Raw genomic sequence first — 24,230 nt, 5'->3', positions numbered from 1 at the left:
ACGATTCACGATTCACGATTCACGACTCACTACTGTTTAACAATGTTAGGTCGTTTTATATCACATTAAGAAACGCCGCCTGTGGCCTCCACTCGTGACTCAGGACTCACGGCTCACGACACGTGAATCACGAATCGTGAATCGTGACAGTTGAAGATCTCTGTTCGACTCTGCTCGAGCTAGCATCGTCTGGTGATGAAGATTCGTATTCGTAACTCGCACGTTGGTTTCAGTCAGTGACCAACACAAAGCACGTCTTTCTCCCTTCTCACTATCAACTCGTCGGACGTTTGCTATCCAGTGGACATCGCAAACATGGCTATGACGCAGATGGGCACCGCCACGGTTGCAACGCTCGAGCCACACCAACTTGCGCGATACCTTGCACCTCCCACTCTCGATCAACAAATCGGCTATGTCGTCGAACACTGCAACTACATTCTCCCTCAGCTGGCTTCTGACTCGCTCACCGCATCGCTTGCCCCGCATCCCGACGACTCGCAAACCCCGGCCATCTTTGCCACGCTGCCCTCTTCCGCTTCACTCGAGGTTTATCTCACTCAGCTCTCGTCGGCCCATCAACAAGCTGCCGAACGCACTGCCAATCTCGAACTTGAGCTGCGAAATCAACTGCTTTCCAGCCTTTCCGGCGTTAAACTTCTCAAGGAGAAGCTTGCCTCTCTTCCGGATGATATCGCATCCACGGAAGACAAGCTGCTCGATCTTTGCGAAGATCTTGTCATCGCTGGCTCTACCGCCTCTGCTTCTCCCGAGTCGAGCCGAGACGGCGCAGCCACCTTGATAAACAGGCTCGAAAAGCTGCACACCGCCATCGACCAACTTCAAAAGGCCAAAGCTTACTTTAGCATCTTGGCGCAGGCAGAAGATCTTCGGCTTGCTATCGTCCAGTGCGATCACGATCGAGCTCAGCGAGACCATGCTCTGCACCTCCTTTCTGAGCTCGATGCTCTGGTTCGCAAGGCCGAGAAGCTTTCCAAAGTTGGCTCAGAGCAGCTTCAGGCACAAGAGAAGGAGCTCAACCTTGTCGCATTCCTGCGTGCACAACGCTCGGCTGCCTATAAGGCGCTTCGCAAAGCCAGATGCGCTAGACTCTCCGAAGCCATAGAGAAAACCGGCTGGTCTCAAGACAAAGCCGATCTTTCCTCCCAATTGGATGCTGGCGACTCGATGAAGCTCGTCAAAAGTGAGCAAGTCCAGCAGTCCTGGTCCGACGTCTGCCAACTGCAGGACACTGCTGAACACCTCGGCTTGCTCAAGCGCGCAACCGCAAAGCCCTCCTCTCGTTCGCAGTCAACAAATGGCGAGACCATCACTGCTGGTAGTGACAAGTATCAGCCCTTGCTCACAACTCAGTGCCTTATCGAACCTATGCTCCTCCGCTTCCGTTACCACTTTGATGGCGACCGATCTACAAACCGTCTTGACAAGCCCGAGTGGTTTCTCTCCCACATTGCATCGCTTATCCGCACCCAGGCTCCGCTCTTCCTGCCAGCAGTTCATGCCGTGCCCGGCTCGGGCGGTGTGGCTGTTCGACTCAACCGTGCTTATGCCAACGCCGCCCCTGCTGCTTCTGCTTCGCGCAGATCGTATCGCCACATCGACACCTACGCCGAGCTCATCCATGGCCTGCTTACTCCGCTCCGTCGCAAACTTGCCTCCACCATGCCTGCGCTTCTCGACCACCCGTCTCTGCTCGCACACACCGTCTTCCAAGCTCTCACCTTTGACGCCGACCTCGCCGATTCATTCCCGCCTTCCCTCACAGTTTTGAACGGCGCAGGGACCAGAAAGATCTCGGACGACATCCTTGACAACACCGATTGGTTCAATCGCTGGCTCGACGGTGAGAAGGAGTTCGCTCTTCGGCGGTTCGAAGAGATTGTCAACGCTCCCGACGCTTGGGCCATAGGAAGCTCGGATAGTTTGGCGGATGATGATGAGCAAATCTTTTACTCTTCCGTCTCTGATCCTAACGTCTCAGTGGAGGACATGGCTGGGCAGCGAACGACGAAATCGGCGAGGTCGACCATCGAAATCCTCGATTCGGTCTCGGAACGTTACCGTCCGCTGCCATCGCTCTCGCAACGTCTGTCATTTTTGACCATCGTACAGCTTCCCATCTTGCGATTGTACGCTCAACGATTGACTAGAAGTTTGGACGCGTTTGAATCGCTTTCTTCTGCCTTTGCTCGCGCTATGCCCGGCGAGATCGTCGCTGGCACTGGTGCTGTTGGCGGCGGGTCGGACTCGGACATGGTCAAGGGACTGCGTGGACTTGGGCGACTCGTCAAAGCGCTGCTCTCGGCTCAATACGTTTGTACTGAGCTCGAGCGGTGGTCTGAGACGGCGGCATTTGTTGAAATGTCGGAGAGTCTCGATTCGTCCGAAGAAGGTCGTGCGCTCGCTCTGGGATTGCGCAAAGATCAAGTTGCTGAGGAAGATAGAGAGCTGGACGCTGCGAGTCTCGGCATGTTGCTCAGGCGAGGACTGAAGAGAGGTGCTGCTGTTGCGCGTCCTCTCGCTGCGACCGGCAGTGATGGTGGTACAAGTGGATCGCCCGTCACCGGTAGTGGAGAAGCAGGATTCGGCACACCCAAAGTGAGCGATGTTGGCTCGAAACAGGTGCTTAACGAGTTTGGACGCTATGGAGTGTGGGAAGAACCACGTCGAAAGTTTACCGAGATCGGCTCGCGCGCTATTGCCGCCATCGAACGACTGGTCACCAGCGAAGTGCTCGAACAGCTTCGACCGTACATTCTGCGACGCTGGGATCAAGAAGAACCAGACTCAGCCGAGGACGGCGACCACAAAGACCCCTATCCCACACCGACCCTGATTCCAGCTCTGTCCATCTTTTCTTCTCACTTGGCACATCTCGCTTCCATCTTAGACAAGGCATTGCTGCTGCCCATCTATCGTCACATTTCGTCGTCCATTGCACACGCGCTGGTGGACCGCGTCGTCATGTCCGGTGGATCCAGACGCTTCAACTATGCCGGGGGTGTACGATTCGATCAAGATCTCAAAAAAGGTTGGTTCGTAGTTGTACGCGAGCTGGTCGATGCAAATGCGGTAAATGCGAGATTGCTGTTTGGCAGGAGACCCCAAGCCATTTGGAAGCCTGCCGTGGACGCAGCGGTGCTGCTGAGTCTACCGAGCTCGACAAGTGGGACCATTACCGGCGAGACTTGGACCCTGGCGAAAGTGGTTCAGATCGTATTCGACGCTACAGATGAAGGAGCGGCCAAAGGGAGAGAGTATCAAGGGCTGCTGGAAAAGCTCGGGCATGTCGATGATGCAAAGATCAACGTGAGGGAGGTGCTGAGGAGAAGGGTTGAAGTATGGAAGTGATTTCTGCTTCTAGATACTAGATACGTCTCTCCTGTATCGTCGTAATGATAGCATGATGCTTGGAACGTCAGCTCGGATACAAGCATCGCCTACACCCTTTGAATGTGAAACCGTGTGTAGGACGTTTTGTGAGCTTGTCGCACCGTGCACACCAGAGCGAAACAGAAGTTCAAAAGCATTCTTGAGATTGCGAACGGCGAGCAGAAACGCATCTCTAGCTAAGTGGCGCCGATGGAACGAGACTAAGAAAGTTTTTCGGTACTCCAGGCAGAGTTGGTTGCAAACTCTTTCGGCGCTATAGGGTTTGTCTGCACAATGCAAGTCGAGAATGTGGGTATATTGGTCAGTATCGGCTCGGTTGGGAAATCTGCTGGGCTAGGGTTAGGAGGAGGACGTACACTTTGACCTCTCAAGCTGCCCGTGAGTCTCTCATCTCGCTTCATCATCATTCGTTCCCAGTCGTCGAGCGAGTGTCGGATTGGCTGTAGTGTGTCAAATGGAAATCGCAGAGAAAGAGCAAAGAGCAAGAGAAGTGGATCAGCTCGAGCTAAGGAACATAAGCGACAGGGAAAAAAACAAGCTCGTGAACGGAGCGATTTTGCGACGTACCTTTCCATCTTCAGCCAGACGTCGAACGACGTTGTATCCGGTACCCGCCACGCCAAACATGACGACCACCATGCCCATGTGAAGGACGGCCTCGAAGGGAACTGGCATCGTGCGCAATTCTCTCTGGGAGTGTAAACACCTTTTCTAATGTAGAGTGGGGAAGCTGAGCGTATGTGGATCGTCTGTCAGCCCGGTTCTGTTGTCCTCAATTGAGACTGAGAGATGGGTGGAGAACGTAGTCGTCGACGATGGCGGTGGTGGTGTTGGTGTTGAGATAGCCAAGTCGGAGGATCTGGATCGCTGAACAAGCAAGACGCTCCGATGGTTCGGTTCCGATTCACGAATTCAGAATCACAAATATTCGTGATTACACTCACGGTGTGTGCCACTCGTGACTGAAGTTTCGATAATTTGTATGTAGCGATGTAACAATTTTGCATATAATCCTTGCGCCTTGATTCACGTGATTTACGATTCACGATTCACGATTTGTGATCCCACGTCCCTTACGCAGCTGCTTGATGTCGATCAAAGACTCTGGTTAGCTTCTTCTCGTCCTCACCGACCAAGAACTGGCATTCGCAACCATGTCAGACGTAGCCAGCGCCTCAGCATCGGCTCCATCGACACGAAAATCGCGCGGTGCCAACCCGTCCACCGACTACAAGTCGCTCTTTATCAAATCCAAGGACAAGTACGATCGCGTCTCGACCGACCACACGGATCTTGAGGCGAGTGTGGCAAAAGCCACCGCCAAGCAACAAAAGCTACGCGAAGAGCTCGACTACCTACTGGATGCGGTGGCTTCGAAACGTGCGCAACGTGCTCAGATCGAACAGTCGCATCGCGACCATGCACTCGAATTGGAACGCGAAGCTGCAGCCGCTGTAGCAGCAGCTCAGGCGGCACGACTTCGAGCCAGCTCACTGGCTCAACGCGATCGAGACCGTGACGCTTACGAGCCAAGAAGTGCGCATAGGGGATACGAGGGCGGCGCAGAGTATGTGCCTTATCCAGCGAGGTATTCAGAATCCAGCTATCACGCATACGGCGCTGGTTCGAATCGCGGTTATGCGTCACCTCCCCCACCGTTGGCACCAGCGACGGGCGTGTCTGCTGGTTCGAGAAGGATTAGCGTTTCGTCTCAGAGAGATGAGGACAGGTATCCTACCTCGGAAGGCTCACGCAAAGGCTCGACGCAAAGAGATCCTCATGCGCCAGCATCGTATCGCCCACCTACATCTCAATCACCGCCACCGCCACCAGCGAATTCTATGCTGTCCCCTCGAAGATCACACGCGCACGACCCTCACTCTTCTCCGTCGAGATCCGAGGCGCATCGGCGCTATCGCGAATCTACCCCGCCTCTCGTGCCATCCTCCTCCACGTCGTCAGCGGTTAAAAGGCCAAGAACATTCAGTGCGGAGCGCGAGCTTCTCGATGCAGACAATGCCTACTCCACCAAGCGAGCCAGAAACGATTAGTTGTTCCGCCGTTCATACCTTACACTTTCGTCGAATTATGTATTTGTATCGCATCGCCATCGCTCGTTTTAATGCGCCAACACGGGATGTGTCTGTGTTGCGCGGAAAAGTACCGCCCTGCGGCACCTGCTTCATCTGTGCTGCGCTCGGGGTCCCACCGAGGCGACCTAGCTTGCATTCATTTGCATGTGACCCACATGAGCTCATATGCGCACTACGGATCTGTGCGTGCGTAATGTATGACGATTTTCGGCCTGTACGACGCCTTGTTGGTCACTTTGGTGGGATGTAGCATCCAGTAGTACTGCGAGGGTCCTGGTGCGATGGACGGAAGATCTCTCAGTTTGACAGTCACGAGTACCATATGCAGCTGCGTATTGGTCCTCGACGGAGCACACTCACATGTTCTCATTTGGTCCATGTGGTTTCGCCGTACCCACAACCTGGAGGAGTGGTGTACATAGGTGCAATCAGCAGCGTTAATGCGGCGTCTTTTGGTGGTCCGCCCTCACAGAGGGGTATCAGGGTGGGTTCTACCCCAAGTCCGTATCATATTATGGCTCCTAAGAGGGATGAGGCTCGTTCTTGATCAAATGCAAGTGCGCTCTTTTGCTTCCTCATCATTCACCTATCTTTTCTGTATCAATCACCGCGCATCCGAGCACGCTCGCTCTACTCTCGCGTCCGGCCGTACTGAAAGATCGCATCATCGAGGTGTTACGAGGGAAGCATGGTGACAGACACGATGGCGACCGACACGACCTTCCAAGCAGACGAGGAGAAAGCTCGCTCTAACGGCTTACGTCTCGCTACAGATCCATCATGCCTGCAACGTCGACCGCCAGCGACCACCGAGTCTGGCTCCGAATCCTCTAGCTCGCACAACAGTACCAATTCGTTTCTGAAACCTGCCGCGGCCAGGCCATTCGCAACGGTCTCAGTACCGATTGCCACAGGGGTTACAGCTGTTGATCACGATGCATATACTCCAGCCGCTTCGAATTCGACATTGGATCTGCTCGCCAAGCATCGATCAGTTCAGATGATCGCTTGGCTGTACGACTATACCGGTGGACCAGAGGATGACGATTGGCTGCACGAGCCCGGGGTGGAACGGAAGCGCAGCTTGGCACACCTCGCTTTTGGTTGGTGCAACATCAGCGTTCGAGGCATCTGCAATGTGGGTTCGCTGCTGTTACTTTCGTCTTGCCTACTGATGCTGTTCGCTGGCTATCCTGTGTTGTATCTTTTTCTTTCTCGGAATCCGGATCAGAAGGCCACTTCGTTCTTCGGTCTGGGTGGAACGAATGGTAGCGGTCAGGTTCCCGCTTTGCCGTTGTTCTCGCTTGTGGATTCCGATACACCGTTCGACGCGTATGCGTGGACTAACCCACTGGATCGAGTTGGCTACCACTTGGTGTTCAGCGACGAATTCGAAACGGCCGGTCGGACGTTCTGGCCCGGCGATGACCCGTTCTGGGAAGCGATGGATCTGCACTACTGGGTTACGGGCGATTTCGAATGGTACTCTCCGGAAGCGGTCAATACTTCGAACGGATTTCTAAACGTGTGGATGCAGGAAGAAGCGACGCACAATCTCAACTTTCGATCGGGGATGCTGCAAAGTTGGAACAAGTTTTGTTTCCAAGGTGGCTATGTTGAGGTGAGTGTGATCCTACCTGGAGCGCACGATACTGAGGGGTTCTGGCCGGCGATCTGGCTGTTGGGCAATCTCGGGCGCGCAGGCTATGCAGGTACAACGCAAGGCATGTGGCCGTATTCGTACTCGAGCTGCGACGTAGGTACGCTAGCCAACCAGACGAATGCGCAGAAAACCGCGCCTGCTGCAGCGATCAACGCGCACGGACTGTACAGTTCGAGCTACGACCACAAACTGAGTTTCCTGGAAGGCCAACGGTGTTCCGCCTGTACTTGCGATGGAGAAGACCATCCGGGACCCAACGTGGGCGTCGGACGAAGCAGCCCGGAGATCGACATTTTTGAGATTCAGGTCAACGGTGCACACGGTGCAGCTTCACAGTCGTTCCAGATCGCGCCTTTCGATGCAAACTACACGTGGGACCAATCACCAAAAGTGGCGCAACTGCATGGACAAGATACGATGTTCAACTCATACACGGGTGGAGTGTATCAGGAAGCCGTGTCAGCAGTGGCCAAGATCCCCGATACAGCGTTTGCGTCGTCCGGCGGCGTACCGGTGACGATGGGCGTCCAGTACGATCCCGACTGGACCGGCGATGGCACCGGATCCATCACGTGGTTTCTAAACGGCAAACCCACTTGGACGCTCTCTGGTCACTCGTTAAAAGCCAACCGGTATACAGAGATCGGTCAGAGGATCATCCCGACCGAACCGATGACTCTCGTCATCAACTTGGCGCTATCCGATGGATTCCAAAAGGTGAAATGGGACCAAGTCGAATTTCCAGCTGTGATGAAGGTCGATTATGTAAGGGTCTATCAGAAGGATGGTCAGGAGGACAGAATCTCTTGCGACCCGGACGACCACCCGACCTCAAAGTATATACACGACCATCTAGATGTGTATATGAATCCGAACTTGACCGTCTGGGACCAGGCAAAGTATCCGTAAGTCGTCAACACGCCTGCATCGCCAAGCATCTTTAGCGCAAGAGACCACAAAATGCGCGCCTGCTATCCATAATGCGAACTGACTCTCTTGTTGTCACTGGCTTCGTCGACATACAGTTGGCCCAAGAATAGCTTCCTCGGACAATGCTGATGTCTGCGCATTCGGGACTTTGTCCTTTCGTCACTTCCCTTGCTTCCGTGCGTAAATTTGATTTAGTTAATCCATCTTGATTTCTATCAGCACGCGTTGGCGATCGCACCCCTCATCACCGGACTTCAAACGCAGCACAAGTCTTTACGAATACATCCCCGAAAGCGCACGTGTAGCAAGGAACAGTTCTGAGATTAAGCGTCGACCAAGGAAGATAGCAAAATAAATGTACAAGATGAGAGAGAGCACAAAATGTGCGATCTCGAAACACCACCAGAAACTACAACCACATAAACTAGTGGAATACAATCTGACCACGGAGAATTACGAGAGAGAAAAGACCGGAGAACAAGCCAAGAAGGAAGCTGGAAGCTGGAAGCTCGAATTAGATGGGTATCCCGGGATACGTAAGGTGATTTTTCAGAAAGAGAGGGTAAACTGCAGCTGTTGCTGTTGGGTCTGATTTTGGAGGTGGTGGTGATGGTCGGCCATGGAGATGAATTGATCCAACTTGGAGGGCGTGCTCACCTCAGCGGTCGCAGACGATGAAGACGACATGTTGGAGATCGATGATGACGAGGTGAGGTTGTGCTGCTTGGGGAAAAAGTGGCCCATGGCGGTTTGGAAGGCAACGGCTTCAGCGGCCATGCTCATAGGTGAGTTGATGAAGGGTTGTAGACCGTGTCCTGGCTGCGGCGGCTGCAAATGCAAGTTGTGCGGTTGCGACGAAGATACCATCATCTGGGGATCAAGGTGAACCACAGGCATGTGGGAATGCAGCTCGTTGAGGCGATAAGAGGCAGGAATGTCTTGTGGGAACATGAGCTGATACTGCGCAGGTGTGATGTTGGACCCTGACCAATCGAGTGCACCTGCATCCAACGATGAGAGCGAAGTCCTGAACAAGTCGTCCTTGCGGTCAACGTTGGCGTTGCAAGCGAAAGCAGAGAGGTCGGGAAGCTCCGTTGAGGCGACTGGTGCGCTCGAAACGTGCTTGTCGCAAAAATCCGTGCCAAAGGGGGTTCCCACGTTGGTATACTGTGCACTGCTGTAGGACAAGTTCATGTTATCCCGAGATGGGACAGGCAAGATGTAGTCGCAAGCACCAGCATCGACGTGGAAGGCATCCTGTGTCGAAATGTCCGAGGGCGACGAGACAGGCGAGTCAGAGAAGGGGTTGGTGGATTGGGTGGCGATGCTCAGCATCTCCATCCATGAGGTCTTTGTGGCGGTGTCCAAGCCATCGACCAAGTTGGTAAAGGTAGCGTTCTCACCCGAGTTGGTCGAGTTGGCGCGAGTCCTTGTGCCTGCGACTTCAGTGACCTTGCGAAGTAGTTGCTCCTGCTGCTTGCTCGCAGCGCCAGGACCGAGGGAGGTGGTTGCAGTTCTGCGTCGTCGATGGGGCCTGGTGCCGCGGAAGATAATACCGGCTGCTTCGAGAATGGCACGCTCCTTCTTGGAGGGTGGACCGCGCTTGCGAAGCATATCTTCGGTGGTGCACTTGCGGCCAGATGCAACACAGCTGCCACAGGTGGGTTTGATGCGGTCGCAACGAATCTTGCGACGTCGACAGTAATCACAGGCAGCCACCTGACCATCCGAACCGTCGGGCATCCGGCCGCGAAGCGACTGCAGAACTTGGGCGGCCTTCTGAATGTTCTCCTCTGAAGGGTATTCGGTGCCTGCGTCTCCGAGGTTCTTGGCAATCTCGAAGCCGGCAGGAATGTGGATATCTTGAAGTGTGAGGCGACGTTGCCTGGTGCTAGAAGAGGAAGCAACTGAAGAGGAGGGCTCAGCTGAAGGGCTACGAGAGGTAGCGCTGGAAGCGCCGAGAGAGAAGGGTGTGGCTCCCGAGGCGCTGCTGCCGCTGCTGATGGAGCTCATCTTGAAACAAGAATTGATTCACTGGGTTGCAATTCCGAAGGCAAAGCGAGAGGAATCTGGTGACTGTAGTCAGATAGGTAGGTCGCGGGGAGCGGAGCGCGGAGCGCGGAGTGCAGGATGGCGGTAGACACGAACAGGCGACCGAGGATAGACAGAGCAGTAGCGCGTAGTTTCGACTGAAGTGGCTTGGCGAGCCTGGACGTGTGGTGACGAGTCCAACGAAGGTGGCGATGCGATGCTAGAACTTCATGGACAGGTTCGCAGAAGCAGATCGCGATGCTAAGAGGCAGCCTTTGATAGCGACAACGCTCTTTTGTACGTCCTGAAATGTATGCTTGGATGTAGATGGTCGAGGTCGTAGTCGAAGAGACACAGGGTATAACGATACAGAGCACAGCGTTAATAATCAGGAAGGAATAGTTGGAAACTTGTTGAAGGCAGAGAGGCTTATAAGACAAAGCAGCAAATCTGGGGATGTGCAGGTTGGCCTGCTCTTGGATTGCCGGAGGAAGGCGAGACCCAGGGTCGACAGTGCGGCAAGACAGGACCAGACGGTGAGCCAGAGAAACAGTCAAACCATCAGCTAGAGAGGGCGAGCGCGAGCGCGAGGTCAGAGAGAAGGCGAAGCAAAAGCTCGGCAGCCAAAAGCCGGGTGGAAATCAGACGTGGACGAAGCTGGTATGACCAGGCCAAACTATAGGAACTCGGTTAGGCAGGCAGAGCATGAGGATCAGCTCCAACAGGACAAATGAGGTTGTAAAGAGCTAATGTTTCGCAGCAACGGTTTCGGATGCTCTTCGACGTAACGTAACGCGGATTAAGGGCAGAATAGGACAGGAGCATTTAGGAGGTATAGTCTATAAAGATTCGAAATTACTGGGACATGGACGACGGTGAACAAGGGCAAAAGTGCAGCACACTAGCTGTGTTAACGAGGGTGAATGCAGTAGTTTCAAGATGGCGACGCAGCCAAGGCGAAGGAGCGGTATTCGTGATTCATGACAATATGATTGTGTTTTAGAGCGCAATGCAACAGTTTAGGATACGCCCTAGGTCGTAAGTCATGTGGCACAAAACAAAGAGAGGTCAAAGCTTGAGGGCCTAAGCTGTTCGGAGAAAACCAGACAATAGCAACATGAGAAGAGAAGAGGAAGAGACTGGTGAGACAAAGACATGGTGAGATGAGCAGTGGAGCAGTGACAACTACGAAAAGCGCATCGCCACCAGAGTCGCACAAAATTCATTTTTAGGAAAAGGCGGGGAGTAAAACAGGCTAAAGGGCGGGGTGAATACGCAACCCGCACGCTCGCATGCGAGGTGCTTAAGCGAGCTGGCTGGGCAACAGAAACATCTTGGGACGTGGCCGCAGACAGCATGGTGGATGTTCCAAGCTAAACCAGGCGTTTCCTCAGCTCAATTGCCCAAGTTCTTCCAAATTAGTTAGTGAACGCCTTGATGCTTGGGAAACGCAAGCTCGAGTCGATGATACGTGCTACCTCGCCGCGGGACAGGCACTGGTGGAAACAAACAAAATGCTACGGCTCAGCGGCATTCCCCTCTCTCCTGCATCTTATCCATATTGAGCTCTACAAAAGAGTACACGGTTGCCGAGCCGCGCTTCCAGATGCACTGGCGAGGTTCAGGTCCCGACAAGAAGTGAATGGGTAGTGAGCAATAACGCCACAACCACAAGTGATGTTGACGATGATGATATTGAGGTCGAACTCGCAATCAAGCACTGTACGAAAACGCTTGCTCGCTGCCAATGTACTTGTATGTACTTGTGCATGCAGCTCATCATGTGCACTTTTCGATAAGTTAGATTGATGATGCAAATCCTTACTGCACATCAAACGAGAATTCGATCTCGTTGGCCACAGGCATTGGCCTGCAAGCTGGACAAGCGAGCCTGGAAGCCTGGCAACCTGGCGACGTAGCTCTCCTAACATACACGACGAAAAGTGCAGGCTTATGCCTGGTTCCCCAATGTCCGCTACGTCCGGTAGAGGTTCTGACAGCCTGTTTTTCTTACAAGCATTTTTTTGCAAACCATCATCGTGGTGGATTCACGATTGTGAACAATGTGAACAATGGATCGTGACACGCAAATTGGCCAAGAGGCATCAAGGGTGTCGTCAAGGTCACCTCGCCACAAACACAGTGATTCTGCTGCAAAACACTGGCGAATCGAGAGAAGTTGGGCCACGCCATTCATGATGGACTTTGGCGCGGTACCTTGAACTAATTGTGTCAGTCATCCGAGACGCAGAGCACTGCATCGTGCAGTGTGCATGGGAATCTCGAGCGACCTCAGCTGTGTTGCACGTTTCGTGTTTCTTTGCTCGTCGCGCCACGCTTTTCGTCTCAGTGGTGAGTTTCAGATCAGGGATGCCTTTGAATTGGGCAAGTTGACTCTCCGCTTACAATGACACTCACCTTGTGATCCATTTTCCATTGATTTCCACTCGCGATTCTTTCTTCAACCAATCAGCTTCGGCAATTCACGATTCGCTGTTCTGAGACAAACGGCAAGCCCAACAGCAGTCGTGAGTTGGCCTCCTTCATCGTCCTTGCTCTCAAGTCTCGCTTAGATCAGATTTGGCTCACTGCAGCGCCTACTCAGCTCTGCTTCCTCACATGTCTCCTCCCTTCTGGCTGCCAACCTGTCTGAGCTACGTTCCGTGGTTGTCCACAATCAACGCGCCTCTTCTCTTTGTATGGAGGTCACGAATCGTTCGGTTTCACAGATCAGCCCCCATCTCTTTCACCAATCAATCTGGATCGCCGGACAGTTTCGGGTGAACGACATCGGCTTGCCAATTTCGGAGCCAATTTGGAAGCAGAACGATGGGGAGCGACCGCCGTCAGCTACTTGGGCTGCCACATCCTTTGCATGCACGATCAAAAGTGGTCTTGCAAGCTATGCACATGCCTGTCTTGTCGCGTACCATGTGACTCCCTACTCAGAAAGCGGGGGTGTGTCACTCTGCCTCCAGTGCAAGCCAAGCTTTAATTTGCAGGATAACCCAGCAAAGTGCGCCACGGCTCAGACGGGACTAAGCTGGTGGAGACCACTAGACGTCGGTTCTCACCATGCAGACTCCAGACTCACAACTGTCGCTAGTTTGTGTGCAGAGCCGATCCGATCCTCCCCCACACTCGTGATTTTGCCTCGTTTTCTGAGTTTGCAGTACAATACAGTGACGAATACTGTATGTCACAAATGGACTGCCACGCGTCTCTTGACTCCGACCAAAGCCGCCAGCTCGTTTCACAGCAAACAAAGAAACACAGAACCGCCAAGCATCATACGGCATCGCAAACGAGCTGGCATGCCTCCATTCGTTGTGCAAAGCAGGCCAGAAAAGAAGAGAAGACTGTCTGCAAAAAGTGCACGCAGTTAGATTTACGAGTTTTCTAAATTGGCCCCAAACCGTGGCTACCAATCAAATCCTTCCTCGTCGACTCGGCCATGCCACGAGGTGCTGGCTCTTTGAAGCTGATTTCAAATCAGCGGCTCCTCATGCGACCTGTGCTTTCTGAGGGTTGGCATGCCTCTCTGCAAAGTATGTGACAAGATGCGCACATCCGAGGTATGTCCAAGGTCGCCACCAACAGCCAACAATCGGCAAAGCTTCTTCGTTTTCTTCCTGCTCGTATAGTTTGTGCCGGGGCTCGCTTGGCCACACCCGAACCGTGTTAATAAAAACGAACGCAAGTGATGCTATCTCAGCTCTCCATTCACGTCGCTTGTCACCTACTCGATTCTCATTGGTCACGGTAATTCACGCGCGTGGCAGCCAACCAACCTCGTCTGCGATGTGTTCTTCTAAGCGAGACACCCCCGACCGACTTACTGTCGGGACGACTTGGTGATCATGAGTCTCCGAGGCGTCATTGGGACAAGATCTTATCCAAATCCCAGTTACCTGGGGCATCGAACGATTCAACTTTTGACTCCGACACAGACCACGTTCGACACCCACATTGTACAAATGCTGAAAGCTATCCCTTGCGCCACTCATCCAGCGCAGACTCGCCACGATCCTGGGCGACAATGCGTCAATGGCAACATATACAGTGACGAGGGCTAGATCCTGTTGTCCGCTCCAAAATGCGGTGCAGATCCCAGCCACGTTGGCGTTGTCATACTGTTACGTACTATGTCGGCCTCTTCAAAGTTGTCATTTTGGAGTGCATGAAGGGCAGGGTTACAACCACCAAGCAGCCAATCAAGTCGAATCTGGCGCATGGCGAATGGCATCGTTGACCAGCAGATGACCACGAAACGCCCAGAAGACCGTCGTGATGTGTCCCTCTTGTGGCAATCTGGCCGCTATGTGCAACGTGTCTAGAGTTCGAATTTGTCAAAAGCCTGGACTTACTCCTGAAGACGGCCACGGTTTCTATTTTTGGTGCCGTGCGCGAAAAGGGGGCGGCCAAGCTTTCGCTTGGCTAACTTACAGTACGCTGCGAGGCGACTTGGAACCAGCTCCACTCCTACTGTATATCCCGTCGTTTCGCACAGGCAAGGTAGATGTCGCATAGGTCCAATCTCCTTGTTCTATTGCCTTAAAACTTGCGTATTGCATAGCGAGATCAATTGTTGAGCTCATGCCTGAGCAAGCAGGTTCGACAAGCAGCCGTACGAATGGCTAGCTACGTCACGCTGTCGTCTCACAGGAACCAGGTTGATGGAACAAGTGATTTGACACGACTCGGATAACAGATTGAGAGACACCCTTTATTTTCCGAGCATCACTTGCTTACATGGTCTTCATGGGCACAGGGTACGTGCATGTGGACATGACAAACATGAATCGATCGTAACAATCGCGAACCGATACCATCGTTTCACCTTGGCGTGGCCAAGCCAATCACAACGCTTCCCACGATGCTGATCAGAAAAGTCGTTTCAGCCAAGTGTCGAGTTGAGGTGCCTTGCAAGAAGCCAGAGCACATGACCATTTTTCAAAGCCAGCATCAGCCACGAAGTCATCAAACCTTTCATCGATCAATCACGATTCGTGACTGTCCAAGGCTGCATGTGATGGTGTCCCACCTGTTACGAACGCATAACGAAAAGTTAGGACCGGAAGCGCGCATCTTTGGGCAAACCTTGCTTCTGGACAAGCTGTCATCGACTCGGACATTTACGTCATGTGGCCAGTTGCCCTATGTCCAAAACTTGCACCGTTATTTGCTTTGGCGTAACTATAAGTTAGTTCTACTGTGTTGGCCTAAAATGCAACCACAAATACCGTCGGATGCATGTGTCAATTTAGACTTGCGCGTACGCTAAGTGTTAGCGTGCATGCTAATTTCAACGTCAGAAAGGAACGAAGAATACTCTGCCTTAAGCCCGACTGCAGCTTGCTCGCGAATGAGTATCGTGTTTGAGAACCTTTCGCATGCGTTTTTCGTGTTTGTCCAACAGCCTCACGCCTTCCTACTGTGTTGTTAGGCCGAGTGTTTAACAAAACAAAACGCCTTGTCACGATTTGTCAGCGAAACTCACATCTGATATTTTTGGGGGGCCAGCTTGTCAGAATTTGGTTTGGACCCTGGAACTAGCTTCCTCCTCTTTCTTCTTCACGACCTCGAGCAGCTTCTTGTCGCCCGCACCTCAGACTAGACTCGCTTCGAGACATGCAGAGCAACGCAGAAAATCCTCGCAAACGGTTCACTGCTACCTCTCCTAACGGCAACCGCCAAAACGTCAGCGTTGATACCAGCAGTAACGTAGCAGGTCCATCTCGACCGCGAATCGCCAATGCGGTGCCTGCCGAGATTCTGGACGATCCCGCACTCAATCAAGCCATCAAATCCATCCTACCATCCAATTACAATTTCGAAATCCACAAGACCATCCATCATATCCGCAAAGCTTCGGCGTCATGCGTTGCACTTCAGATGCCCGAAGGTCTCACGCTCTGGGCGACGGGCATCGCAGACATTGTGGAGCGCTTTACCGATGCAACGACGGTCATCATGGGTGATGTGACGTATGGCGCATGTTGTGTGGACGACTACACAGCGATGGCGCTCGGATGCGATATGCTGGTACATTACGGACACAGCTGCCTGGTACCAGTGGATCAAACGGCAATCAAGACGTTGTACGTCTTTGTCGAGATCTCCATCGACCCTGCCCATCTGGCTGCAACGATCCGGGCTAACTTCCCAAACGACAGGCACGACTTCAGAGCCAAGATCCTAGGCGGAAGTCAGAGCGCAGCTGGCAAGAGGTCTGAGGTGGACGAGTCTGCAGGCCGTGCCCAGATCCAGATCGGCGAACAAGCGAGTGTAGCTAGTGGTGCACCACCATCAACTCTGACGCATCTGGCTCTCGTTGGGACCGTGCAATTCATCAACGCCATCAACGGGCTGCGTGAAGCCTTGAGGCAGCAACAGCATCGACTCGCTGATGGTCAGATTGTGTCAACCGAGTCGCCTGTAGATCGGTTGATGCTCACTGCCGGTACAGCTTCGAGCGCCCCAGTGCAACACATCACACAAGCAGCCAAGTGGAAAGCATGGAGCTCGGGAGAGTACAAAGTAACGGTACCGCAAGTCAAGCCGCTCAGTCCCGGCGAAGTGCTAGGATGCACGTCGCCCAAGCTCGATAAGGACGAGATCGATGCGATTGTCTACATTGGCGATGGACGCTTCCATCTTGAGTCGATCATGATTGCCAACCCACGGATTCCTGCATTCCGATACGACCCGTACACGAAACGCTTTGTGCGTGAGCTGTACGATCACGCCGAGATGCGCAGGATGCGTGGCGAAGCGGTCAGGCTGGCCCAGGATAGTGTGGGAGGTCTCGACCTCGATCCTGAGACGTCGATCGTCAAGAAAAACAAGGCAGTAGTAGTAGATGCTGAGAAGGACCGAGTCACTGCTTCAGGATGGGGAGTCCTTCTCGGCACTCTTGGACGGCAGGGTAGCCTTCGTGTGCTCGAGTCGCTGAGCGCATCGCTCTCTGAGCATGTGCCGCCCATCCCGCATGTTCCGATCCTGCTGTCCGAACTGTCTCCGCAAAAGCTGGGATTGTTTGGCGAGCATCTGGCGGCTTTCATTCAATCGAGCTGCCCACGACTGTCAATTGACTGGGGCTCGGCATTTGCCAAACCGCTACTCAGCCCTTACGAGGCAGCGGTGAGTGTCAAGAAGGTCAAAGGGTGGCAGGAGGATGTGCAAGGGCTGGGTATGAGCAGGACCCCGGCCAAGCAGCAGCAGGATGGCAACGGCAACGGCAGCGACGCGGTGCCTGCCGAAGACAAGCACCTGCCTCTGGATGGCGACTACCCAATGGACTTTTACAGCGACACCTCGTTGGGACCCTGGACACCACGACACGGCATGGCGCCAGCGAAGAAGCCAGTGGGTGCAAAGTCGAACCTGGCTCTGCTGAGGAGCTTGCGAAGCAAGCGGGCTAAGGCAAGCAGTACACCTACCAGTGCTGCTACAGCTTGACGTGATTTATAAGCCTAGACGTCGACCACAATTATGGAAGGCACGACTTGACTCAATTTGATGCTTGCAACTGTAAAGCATGCAACTGAATCTTGATTGAGTTTATTGTCAGGCGCAATGTTGGTAACATTTTTATTCAGATTCAGGTCCCCAGGTAGGGATACGATGTAGGTGAACGAGAAGCACGCAGCTAATGCTTCGATACAAGATGCGAAATGCGAAATGCGAAATTTGGTCACTCACTGCGTCGGATGGACCGAGTCAGATCTCGCTTTCAAGACTCTGCAGCCAGCTTGCTGTACAGACTGCGGACTGATGAACACTGAATGAGACACCGAAACCAGCATATACAACCTCCTCACGCACCGAACGATTTAAAAGCCTACATTCGTGATTGGTCTCTCGCTTCACGACCTTTGACTCAGTAGGCGAGTTGCTGGTATTCCTACTAGAGATGACAGAGCTAGCGACAAGAGCGACAGCTCAAGTTCAATCCAGAACGGCACCAGCAGCCTGAAAATGCTTGTCTTATGGACTCATAAGGTGGATGATGATGTCAGACGATATAGCTTTGTGGTGTAGGGCATAGTACTGTTTTGGATGTGCTGATTGATACTTTTGGTTGGGAAGAGTCACGGTTGTGGTTCGAGCTCGGTGGCGGAACCCAAAGGGTTGCTCAGACTCACGTGACTCTCGATCGGATAGGGTTTGCCATCTTTAACTTGTTCATCACGAATCAGGCAAATCAGGAAATCCAAAATCCAAAATCCAAATTCCAAATTCCAGATTCCAGATTCCAAATTCAAGCCCTAATCGTGAACGGCACGATGGCAGACCGTGCGCCAAACCTGCGTGTGTGCCGATACGGCACCAACCACGAATCACGAGTCACGAAACACACCCGTGACTGAGACTCACATGGCTGTTTCCGTCTTTCCACGGATTCCAAGTCAGCGGTTGAGAAGACAGTCGTCAGTCTACCAGCCAAAGTGATTGAACAGCGCACTCAGCCAAACCCACGATTCCCGAAGCTCCGGTCAATCGAAAATCGTCCACGTTGTCGACACCAATCTCTCTATCGTTTCATCTCACACTCCTCGTTGCTGCTTGGACGCATCCATCCACACACACACACATACATACAGACACTGGACAGACTCACCTGCCGAGGAGCTAGTATCTACGTCTTCAGCTCCTGCTTCGAGCCGGCTCCCATCACTTTTACCGCCCACCTTGTGGGTTCGTCTCCACTTTCATCTCCATCCGGATATCTGTGCTCCTTTCAGTCAATCCGTGATTGCTCTCTAGTCGAGCGGCCGCTGCTCGTTCACTCTCTCGTTGCAAAAAGGAATTCGCCGTACGGTACAAGCGACTAACTGCCCCGCGATAGGTCCAACTCGGCGAACCGCATCTTTGAACAAAGATCCTTAGCTTACTCCGAAGCTTCACTGCACTCCGCGCGCAAACTTTTACCAATATGGCCTCTGGCAACTCGGTCGATCGCGTATGGGCGCTTCACGACTTTGAGGCGGAGAACCCAGACGAAGTCTCGTTCAAGGCCGGCGAGTGCATCCTCGTCGTCGAAAAGGATGACGATTACGGCGACGGGTGGTGGCAAGGCACCAACGAGAGCGGTCACACCGGCCTCTTTCCTTTCACCTACACCACGCTTGATCGCAACCTCGCTCTCAGCGCAACGTCGGGCAATGCCACTCCAGACGCACTCGGCACTCCCGTCACTGCCAACAGCAAGCCCGGTGTGATGCACACCACCATGGCCGACATCGACAACGCCCTCACCGAGCTTCAGAGCGACCACAAAACTCCTGGTGTTACTAGCAGTGGTACACGTGCTGTTGCTCTTGGCTCCAATCCGGCGGCCGACACGTCCCGTGCCTCTTTCACCAGCGAACGAACCGATGCCGACGACCAGTCTGACAATTTCGGCGAGTCCGACGACTTTGCTAGCAGATCTATCGCCACTCGCGCCGCTCTCGCTGCCAATGCACAGAAGAACCTCGCCAGCGATGCCGAACGCCAGAAGCAGGAAGAGCAACGCAGGCGCGCAAAAGCTCAGCGTGAATTCGAGGAGGAGGAGGCCCGCCAGCGCGAGCTGCTTCTCGAAAGGGAGAAGGAACGCCAGCTCAAACTCGCCGCAGGCGAAATCGACCCAAGCGAGGAAAAGTCGAAAGCCGCTCCAATCGCTGGCGTAGATATGAGCGATGAGAGCGACAGTGAAGGCTCCGTCGTCGGTGCACTCGACGATTTCCAAGACAAGACTCACAGCCCGCTCTTTGGCAATCTCACATCCACTTCTACCGAAGGTCTCGCCGCACGAGAGATCAAGTCACCCACTTCTAACCTGCACGAGATCATTGAGAATCAGGCTTCTCCATCACAGCCTGCATTGCAAGTCAAGGAAACGCCGGCACAATCTTTCGCACCAGCATCAGCGCCGCTCGTTTCGGAAGACTTTGCGCCTTCTGTCGCTCCAGACGCGAACACTGCCCCCTCCGCCACTCCGCAGTTTGACCCTGCCGTCGACCCCGCTCCTGTCCTTGCGGCTAGAGTAGGTGATGTTGCACTCGGGGGCGCCGCCGCTTCTGCTGTTGCTGGCGTGGCAAATCACGATCGATCCACCAACGCTTCTTCTGTCATCGAGCATGCTCCTCCAGCTGCTGATGAAAGCGTTCGTTCCATTGCCGGCGACAGCAACCACACCGGTACGGGCACTGGTCTTGCGACTGGCACCGCTACTGCAGCCACCTCTATTGCCGCGCCAGCAAACGAAGATTCGATTCAGAGCTCATCCGCTGCCGTCTATGCACCCAAGTCTGTTGTTACCGTATCTGCCAGCTTGCCTGATGATCCGACCGAGTGGAACGTAGATCACGTTGTCGAATGGGCTCGCTCCAAGGGCTGGGACGAGGTGGCCGTAGTCAGCAAGTTCCGCGAGCACGAGATCTCCGGCGACGTTCTTCTCGAGATGGACATTAACATTCTCAAGGAAATTGACATTCTCGCCTTCGGCAAGCGCTTCCAAGTCGCCAACGGCATCAAGGAGCTCCGCGCACAGAAGCCCGTCGCTGTCACCACTCCGGGCGTGGCGCAACCCGCACCGACGGACAGCCTCGGCAGCCCGGCGATCATCGCTTCCGGCGCAGGCAGCGCTACAGGAACACCCACCTACTCGCCTTACAATACCGGATCCAACAACGGCAGCAACGCCGACGGACGCAGTCTCAGCGCACGCATGGCTGAGACCAGCTTAGACCAGAGCCTTGCACCCAGTTCAAGTCGACCCGAAAGCTACGGTGGCGACCGCGATCGCGATTCATTTGGAGGTCCAGCCCAAGCGTTTGGCGGTCAAGGGTTTGGCGGTGCAGCTGGTGTTGCGGCCTGGCAGGCACAGCAAGCCGGTCAGACAATTGGATCGCGTCATTTAAGCGATGGCTTCCCGCGAGGCAGTGGCGACGCTCCGTTGTCGCCCCCCGCCGGCACGTCGCAGTTCGGCATGTCCAGCGCGCGGTATGCTCCCACCAACGGCATCGCCAACGAGGACAGGCTCGGAGCCCTGCCCACTTCGCCACGCAAGCGCGAGTCGACCGGATCAGCGGGCACGTTGGAGAAGAACAATCGATCCAGCTTCTTCGGTCTTGGCCAGCGCAACCGCAAGCCGCCTCCGAACCAAGCCGGTGGAGCAGGTGGACCGGGCAGCATCAGTCACGAGGACGACAGGGGCAGCAACAAAGGTACGCTATCACGTCTTGGATTCGCACGCAGCTCGAGGAACATCAGCTCGCAATCTTCGCAGTCCAACATCAAGGAGCACATCTCGTTACCTACTTCGAGCCCGCATTTTGATCAGAACGGCGACACGGCTCGACGACAGAGGCAGTCGACTGGTGGCACTACTGCGATGGGCTCGCCAGGTACGCCGGGAACTCTGGGGATGGGCATGCCTACCAACGTGCGCCCTACTAGCATCGGCTCTGCTGGAGCTGGTTCGCAGGCGGTAGCATCTACAGCTGGTGCTGGCACCAACGCTGCTGCTAGCGGACCTGTCATGTCTCGCATCCAGCCGGTCGACCTGGAAGGCTGGATCAAGAAGAAAGGCGAACGTTACAACTCGTGGAAACCGCGCTACCTGGCACTGAAAGGACCCGATCTCGTCATTCTGCGCGACCCGCGCGCCGAGAAGATCAAAGGCTACGTCAACATGAAGGGCTACAAAGTCATCGCGGACGAAAACACGAATCCAGGCAAATATGGCTTCAAGATTCTGCACGAAACCGAAAAACCGCACTACTTTAGCAGCGAAGATCCGATCCTCGTCAGGGAATGGATGAAGGCGCTCATGAAGAGCACCATCGGAAGAGATCACAACTTCCCTGTGATCTCGAGTTACAACAACGCCACCATCAGTTTGAAAGAGGCTCAGAGGATGAACCCCCCGCCGAGGCCGCCTAGCCCGACGAGCAGGGCCAGGACGCAGAGGGCGAAAGCGAGGCCTAATCCGGAACAGTTGACTGCAAGGGACGCGGCGATCTTGATGAATCTCACCAGTGGACAGCCGACCAAGCCGGATGATTTGTAGACACGAAAATGCAGTGGTGCGGTATGAATTCATGACTTTGATGTTTTTATGTGATCGTGATGACTTGTGAATGTGGTGTGAGTGAGAGCAAATGGGGTAAGCAAGTGTGATGCGACCAGTGTGTGATGCTATGGGGCAATCAGAGGTCGGAGAAGAATCCTCCTTTGCCAGCCTTGTTTTGGGAGGGAGTGACGTCTTCAGAATCAGGATCTTGCTCATCGTCTTGGCCGCTCTCAGCATCACCATCGGTCTGCTCTGCGCCGTCTAGTTCGACTACAAGATGTTTTTCGTCATCGTCATCGTCATCGTCATCGTCGTCATCGTCGTCATCGTCGCTATCATCCTCTGCAAGACCGACGATTCCCAATGCGCCGGCTTGCTCGTCGTCGTCGTCGCCTTGATCATCATTGTCATCCAACAAGGGACTCAAGTCGGTCAACTTGACCGCATTGGTGTGCCCAATACTGGCTAGTACGCTTTGCTTGCGCTTCATCCTTTCTACTGGTAGACCGTTGTGACTTGCTATCACGCCGAGAAGCTTGGAGGGGAGGATCTGGACCACCCTGACCAGACCATCGGAGCTACCTGTGAGGACGGTTTCGTTGTCGAGCGTGACGAGCGTGTCGACGGAAGCGGGATGGCCGGGAACACGGTCCACGTGATCCAGTAGGCCGCGACTGGGAGTCCATAGTGAAAGAATGCCGAGTTGGGTTCCGACGACGAGTTTGGTGGAAGAGCGAATGGAAGTGATGGATAGCAATTCGTCTTCTTGGTCTTCGGACTGTTCGAACGAGGTAGGACCTGAAGAAAGCAAGTCGATGCTGGATAGCGAGCCGTCGCCCGACGTGACGATGAGCCGACTTCGACTTTCCACCTTGATCGCAGCGTCATCTTCGGAGTCTGGCTCACTTGCTTCCGTATCACTAGCATTCTGCTCTCGTTTCTCTTTGTCGTGTTCCTTGAGCCGTTCGGCCTGTCTCGCACGTCGTCTCTGCTTCTTGAGTTGTGTTTTTGACTTTTTCGCCTCCTTGATCGATTTTGGCTTGGGAACCGGCAGATCGGCCAAGTAGACCATATCTGTGATCCAGTCAAAATGATGCTCCCACATCCTCACCGGCTTTATCCCCTTTCCTCCACCTTTGCGAACATCCCACAGTCGAACCACACCATCATCATCGCCAGTTACCACCAGGGATTCATCTACAGGTAACACCCTGCTCGGGGCGGCATCATGAACCTCGATCCAGCTCTGCACCACCTTGCCCGTTTGGGTATCGGTAGAGAAGAGCGACTTGTCCTTTGAGATGGAAAATATCGACGAACCAGTCGTGGAAAAATGCAGACCACGACACGACTTTTTCGAGGGTCGAGAAGTGTACAGCTTGCGGTAGAGTTTTGTGGGTGTTTCGACGGCAGAGGAGATGGTGGATGGTTTGGACTTCTTGGATGGCGGAGCAAGAGGCGTTCGTGAGGAGGATGGGGAAGAGAGGTAGTCGTCATAGTTGATGAGTTGGATTTTGCCCGAGATGAGTCCCACGGCGAGCAGGTTGGTTTCGGCAGCTGGATGGAAGCACAGGTCGAGCGCATCGCTCGATAGTGGGATGTCCATGGTGCTGCGCTTTGGAGAAGCGACTGTACGAAAGAAGCGTTTGAACGCGGCTGAAAACAGCGGTAGCGGTCAAGTGTGATGAATCACGAATCGTAAATGGTTGATGATGATGTTATCTCAAGATGACGAGCTTGGGGCAGGGCAGGGCACGGCACGGCAAGCCAAGCCAATCCAAGCTCAGGCAGGGAAAGTCAGGGTCCGGACAATTTTTTTTCATCTCTTTATTTCTTTTGATTCTTTATTATTTTCTAAATTCTTTTCTGTTTTGCTGGTGTTCTTTTCTTGCGTTCTGGGCTTCTCGCCTAACAAACGAGCATCGTGGCGAACACGGAGCACGAAACAAACAAACCCCCGTCAGAAACAATAATGAAACTGCAGGGGAAAACATTCTCGACGGCAAAAAAAAAAAAAAAAAAAAAAAAAAAAAAAGAG

General features: G+C 53.8%; 9 protein-coding genes across 9 annotated transcripts; 6 read left to right on the top strand and 3 right to left on the bottom strand.

The window, feature by feature from the left end:
• Positions 1-315: 315 nt before the first annotated feature.
• Positions 316-3,372, top strand: UMAG_03044 (uncharacterized protein; the record flags this gene model as incomplete). The annotated part of the gene is made up of 1 exon (XM_011391115.1): positions 316-3,372. One exon carries the CDS (start codon positions 316-318, stop codon positions 3,370-3,372), a length of 3,057 nt encoding a protein of 1,018 aa, XP_011389417.1.
• A 242-nt stretch (positions 3,373-3,614) lies between these two features.
• Positions 3,615-4,089, bottom strand: UMAG_12206 (uncharacterized protein; the record flags this gene model as incomplete). Its single annotated transcript, XM_011391283.1, has 3 exons — positions 3,615-3,680; positions 3,771-3,854; positions 3,982-4,089. 3 exons carry the CDS (start codon positions 4,087-4,089, stop codon positions 3,615-3,617), a joined length of 258 nt encoding a protein of 85 aa, XP_011389585.1.
• A 479-nt stretch (positions 4,090-4,568) lies between these two features.
• On the top strand, positions 4,569-5,465 carry UMAG_03042 (uncharacterized protein; the record flags this gene model as incomplete). Its single annotated transcript, XM_011391114.1, has 1 exon — positions 4,569-5,465. One exon carries the CDS (start codon positions 4,569-4,571, stop codon positions 5,463-5,465), a length of 897 nt encoding a protein of 298 aa, XP_011389416.1.
• A 745-nt stretch (positions 5,466-6,210) lies between these two features.
• On the top strand, positions 6,211-8,229 carry UMAG_10364 (uncharacterized protein; the record flags this gene model as incomplete). Its single annotated transcript, XM_011391204.1, has 2 exons — positions 6,211-8,075; positions 8,196-8,229. 2 exons carry the CDS (start codon positions 6,211-6,213, stop codon positions 8,227-8,229), a joined length of 1,899 nt encoding a protein of 632 aa, XP_011389506.1.
• A 420-nt stretch (positions 8,230-8,649) lies between these two features.
• UMAG_03040 (uncharacterized protein) lies at positions 8,650-10,113 on the bottom strand (the record flags this gene model as incomplete). Its single annotated transcript, XM_011391113.1, has 1 exon — positions 8,650-10,113. One exon carries the CDS (start codon positions 10,111-10,113, stop codon positions 8,650-8,652), a length of 1,464 nt encoding a protein of 487 aa, XP_011389415.1.
• A 2,090-nt stretch (positions 10,114-12,203) lies between these two features.
• UMAG_03039 (uncharacterized protein) lies at positions 12,204-13,517 on the top strand (the record flags this gene model as incomplete). Its single annotated transcript, XM_011391112.1, has 4 exons — positions 12,204-12,344; positions 12,368-12,483; positions 12,605-12,659; positions 12,705-13,517. 4 exons carry the CDS (start codon positions 12,204-12,206, stop codon positions 13,515-13,517), a joined length of 1,125 nt encoding a protein of 374 aa, XP_011389414.1.
• Positions 13,518-15,762: 2,245 nt separating this feature from the next.
• Positions 15,763-17,592, top strand: UMAG_03038 (2-(3-amino-3-carboxypropyl)histidine synthase; the record flags this gene model as incomplete). Its single annotated transcript, XM_011391111.1, has 1 exon — positions 15,763-17,592. One exon carries the CDS (start codon positions 15,763-15,765, stop codon positions 17,590-17,592), a length of 1,830 nt encoding a protein of 609 aa, XP_011389413.1.
• A 1,477-nt stretch (positions 17,593-19,069) lies between these two features.
• Positions 19,070-22,189, top strand: UMAG_03037 (uncharacterized protein; the record flags this gene model as incomplete). The annotated part of the gene is made up of 1 exon (XM_011391110.1): positions 19,070-22,189. One exon carries the CDS (start codon positions 19,070-19,072, stop codon positions 22,187-22,189), a length of 3,120 nt encoding a protein of 1,039 aa, XP_011389412.1.
• A 139-nt stretch (positions 22,190-22,328) lies between these two features.
• Positions 22,329-23,798, bottom strand: UMAG_03036 (uncharacterized protein; the record flags this gene model as incomplete). The annotated part of the gene is made up of 1 exon (XM_011391109.1): positions 22,329-23,798. One exon carries the CDS (start codon positions 23,796-23,798, stop codon positions 22,329-22,331), a length of 1,470 nt encoding a protein of 489 aa, XP_011389411.1.
• Between the last annotated feature and the right edge of the window lie 432 nt (positions 23,799-24,230).

Source organism: Mycosarcoma maydis, chromosome 7, assembly GCF_000328475.2.
Source record: "Mycosarcoma maydis chromosome 7, whole genome shotgun sequence".
Taxonomy (NCBI): Eukaryota; Fungi; Basidiomycota; class Ustilaginomycetes; order Ustilaginales; genus Mycosarcoma; species Mycosarcoma maydis.
Note: the sequence above shows the minus strand (reverse complement) of the source record. Positions and strands in the feature narration are given on the sequence as shown.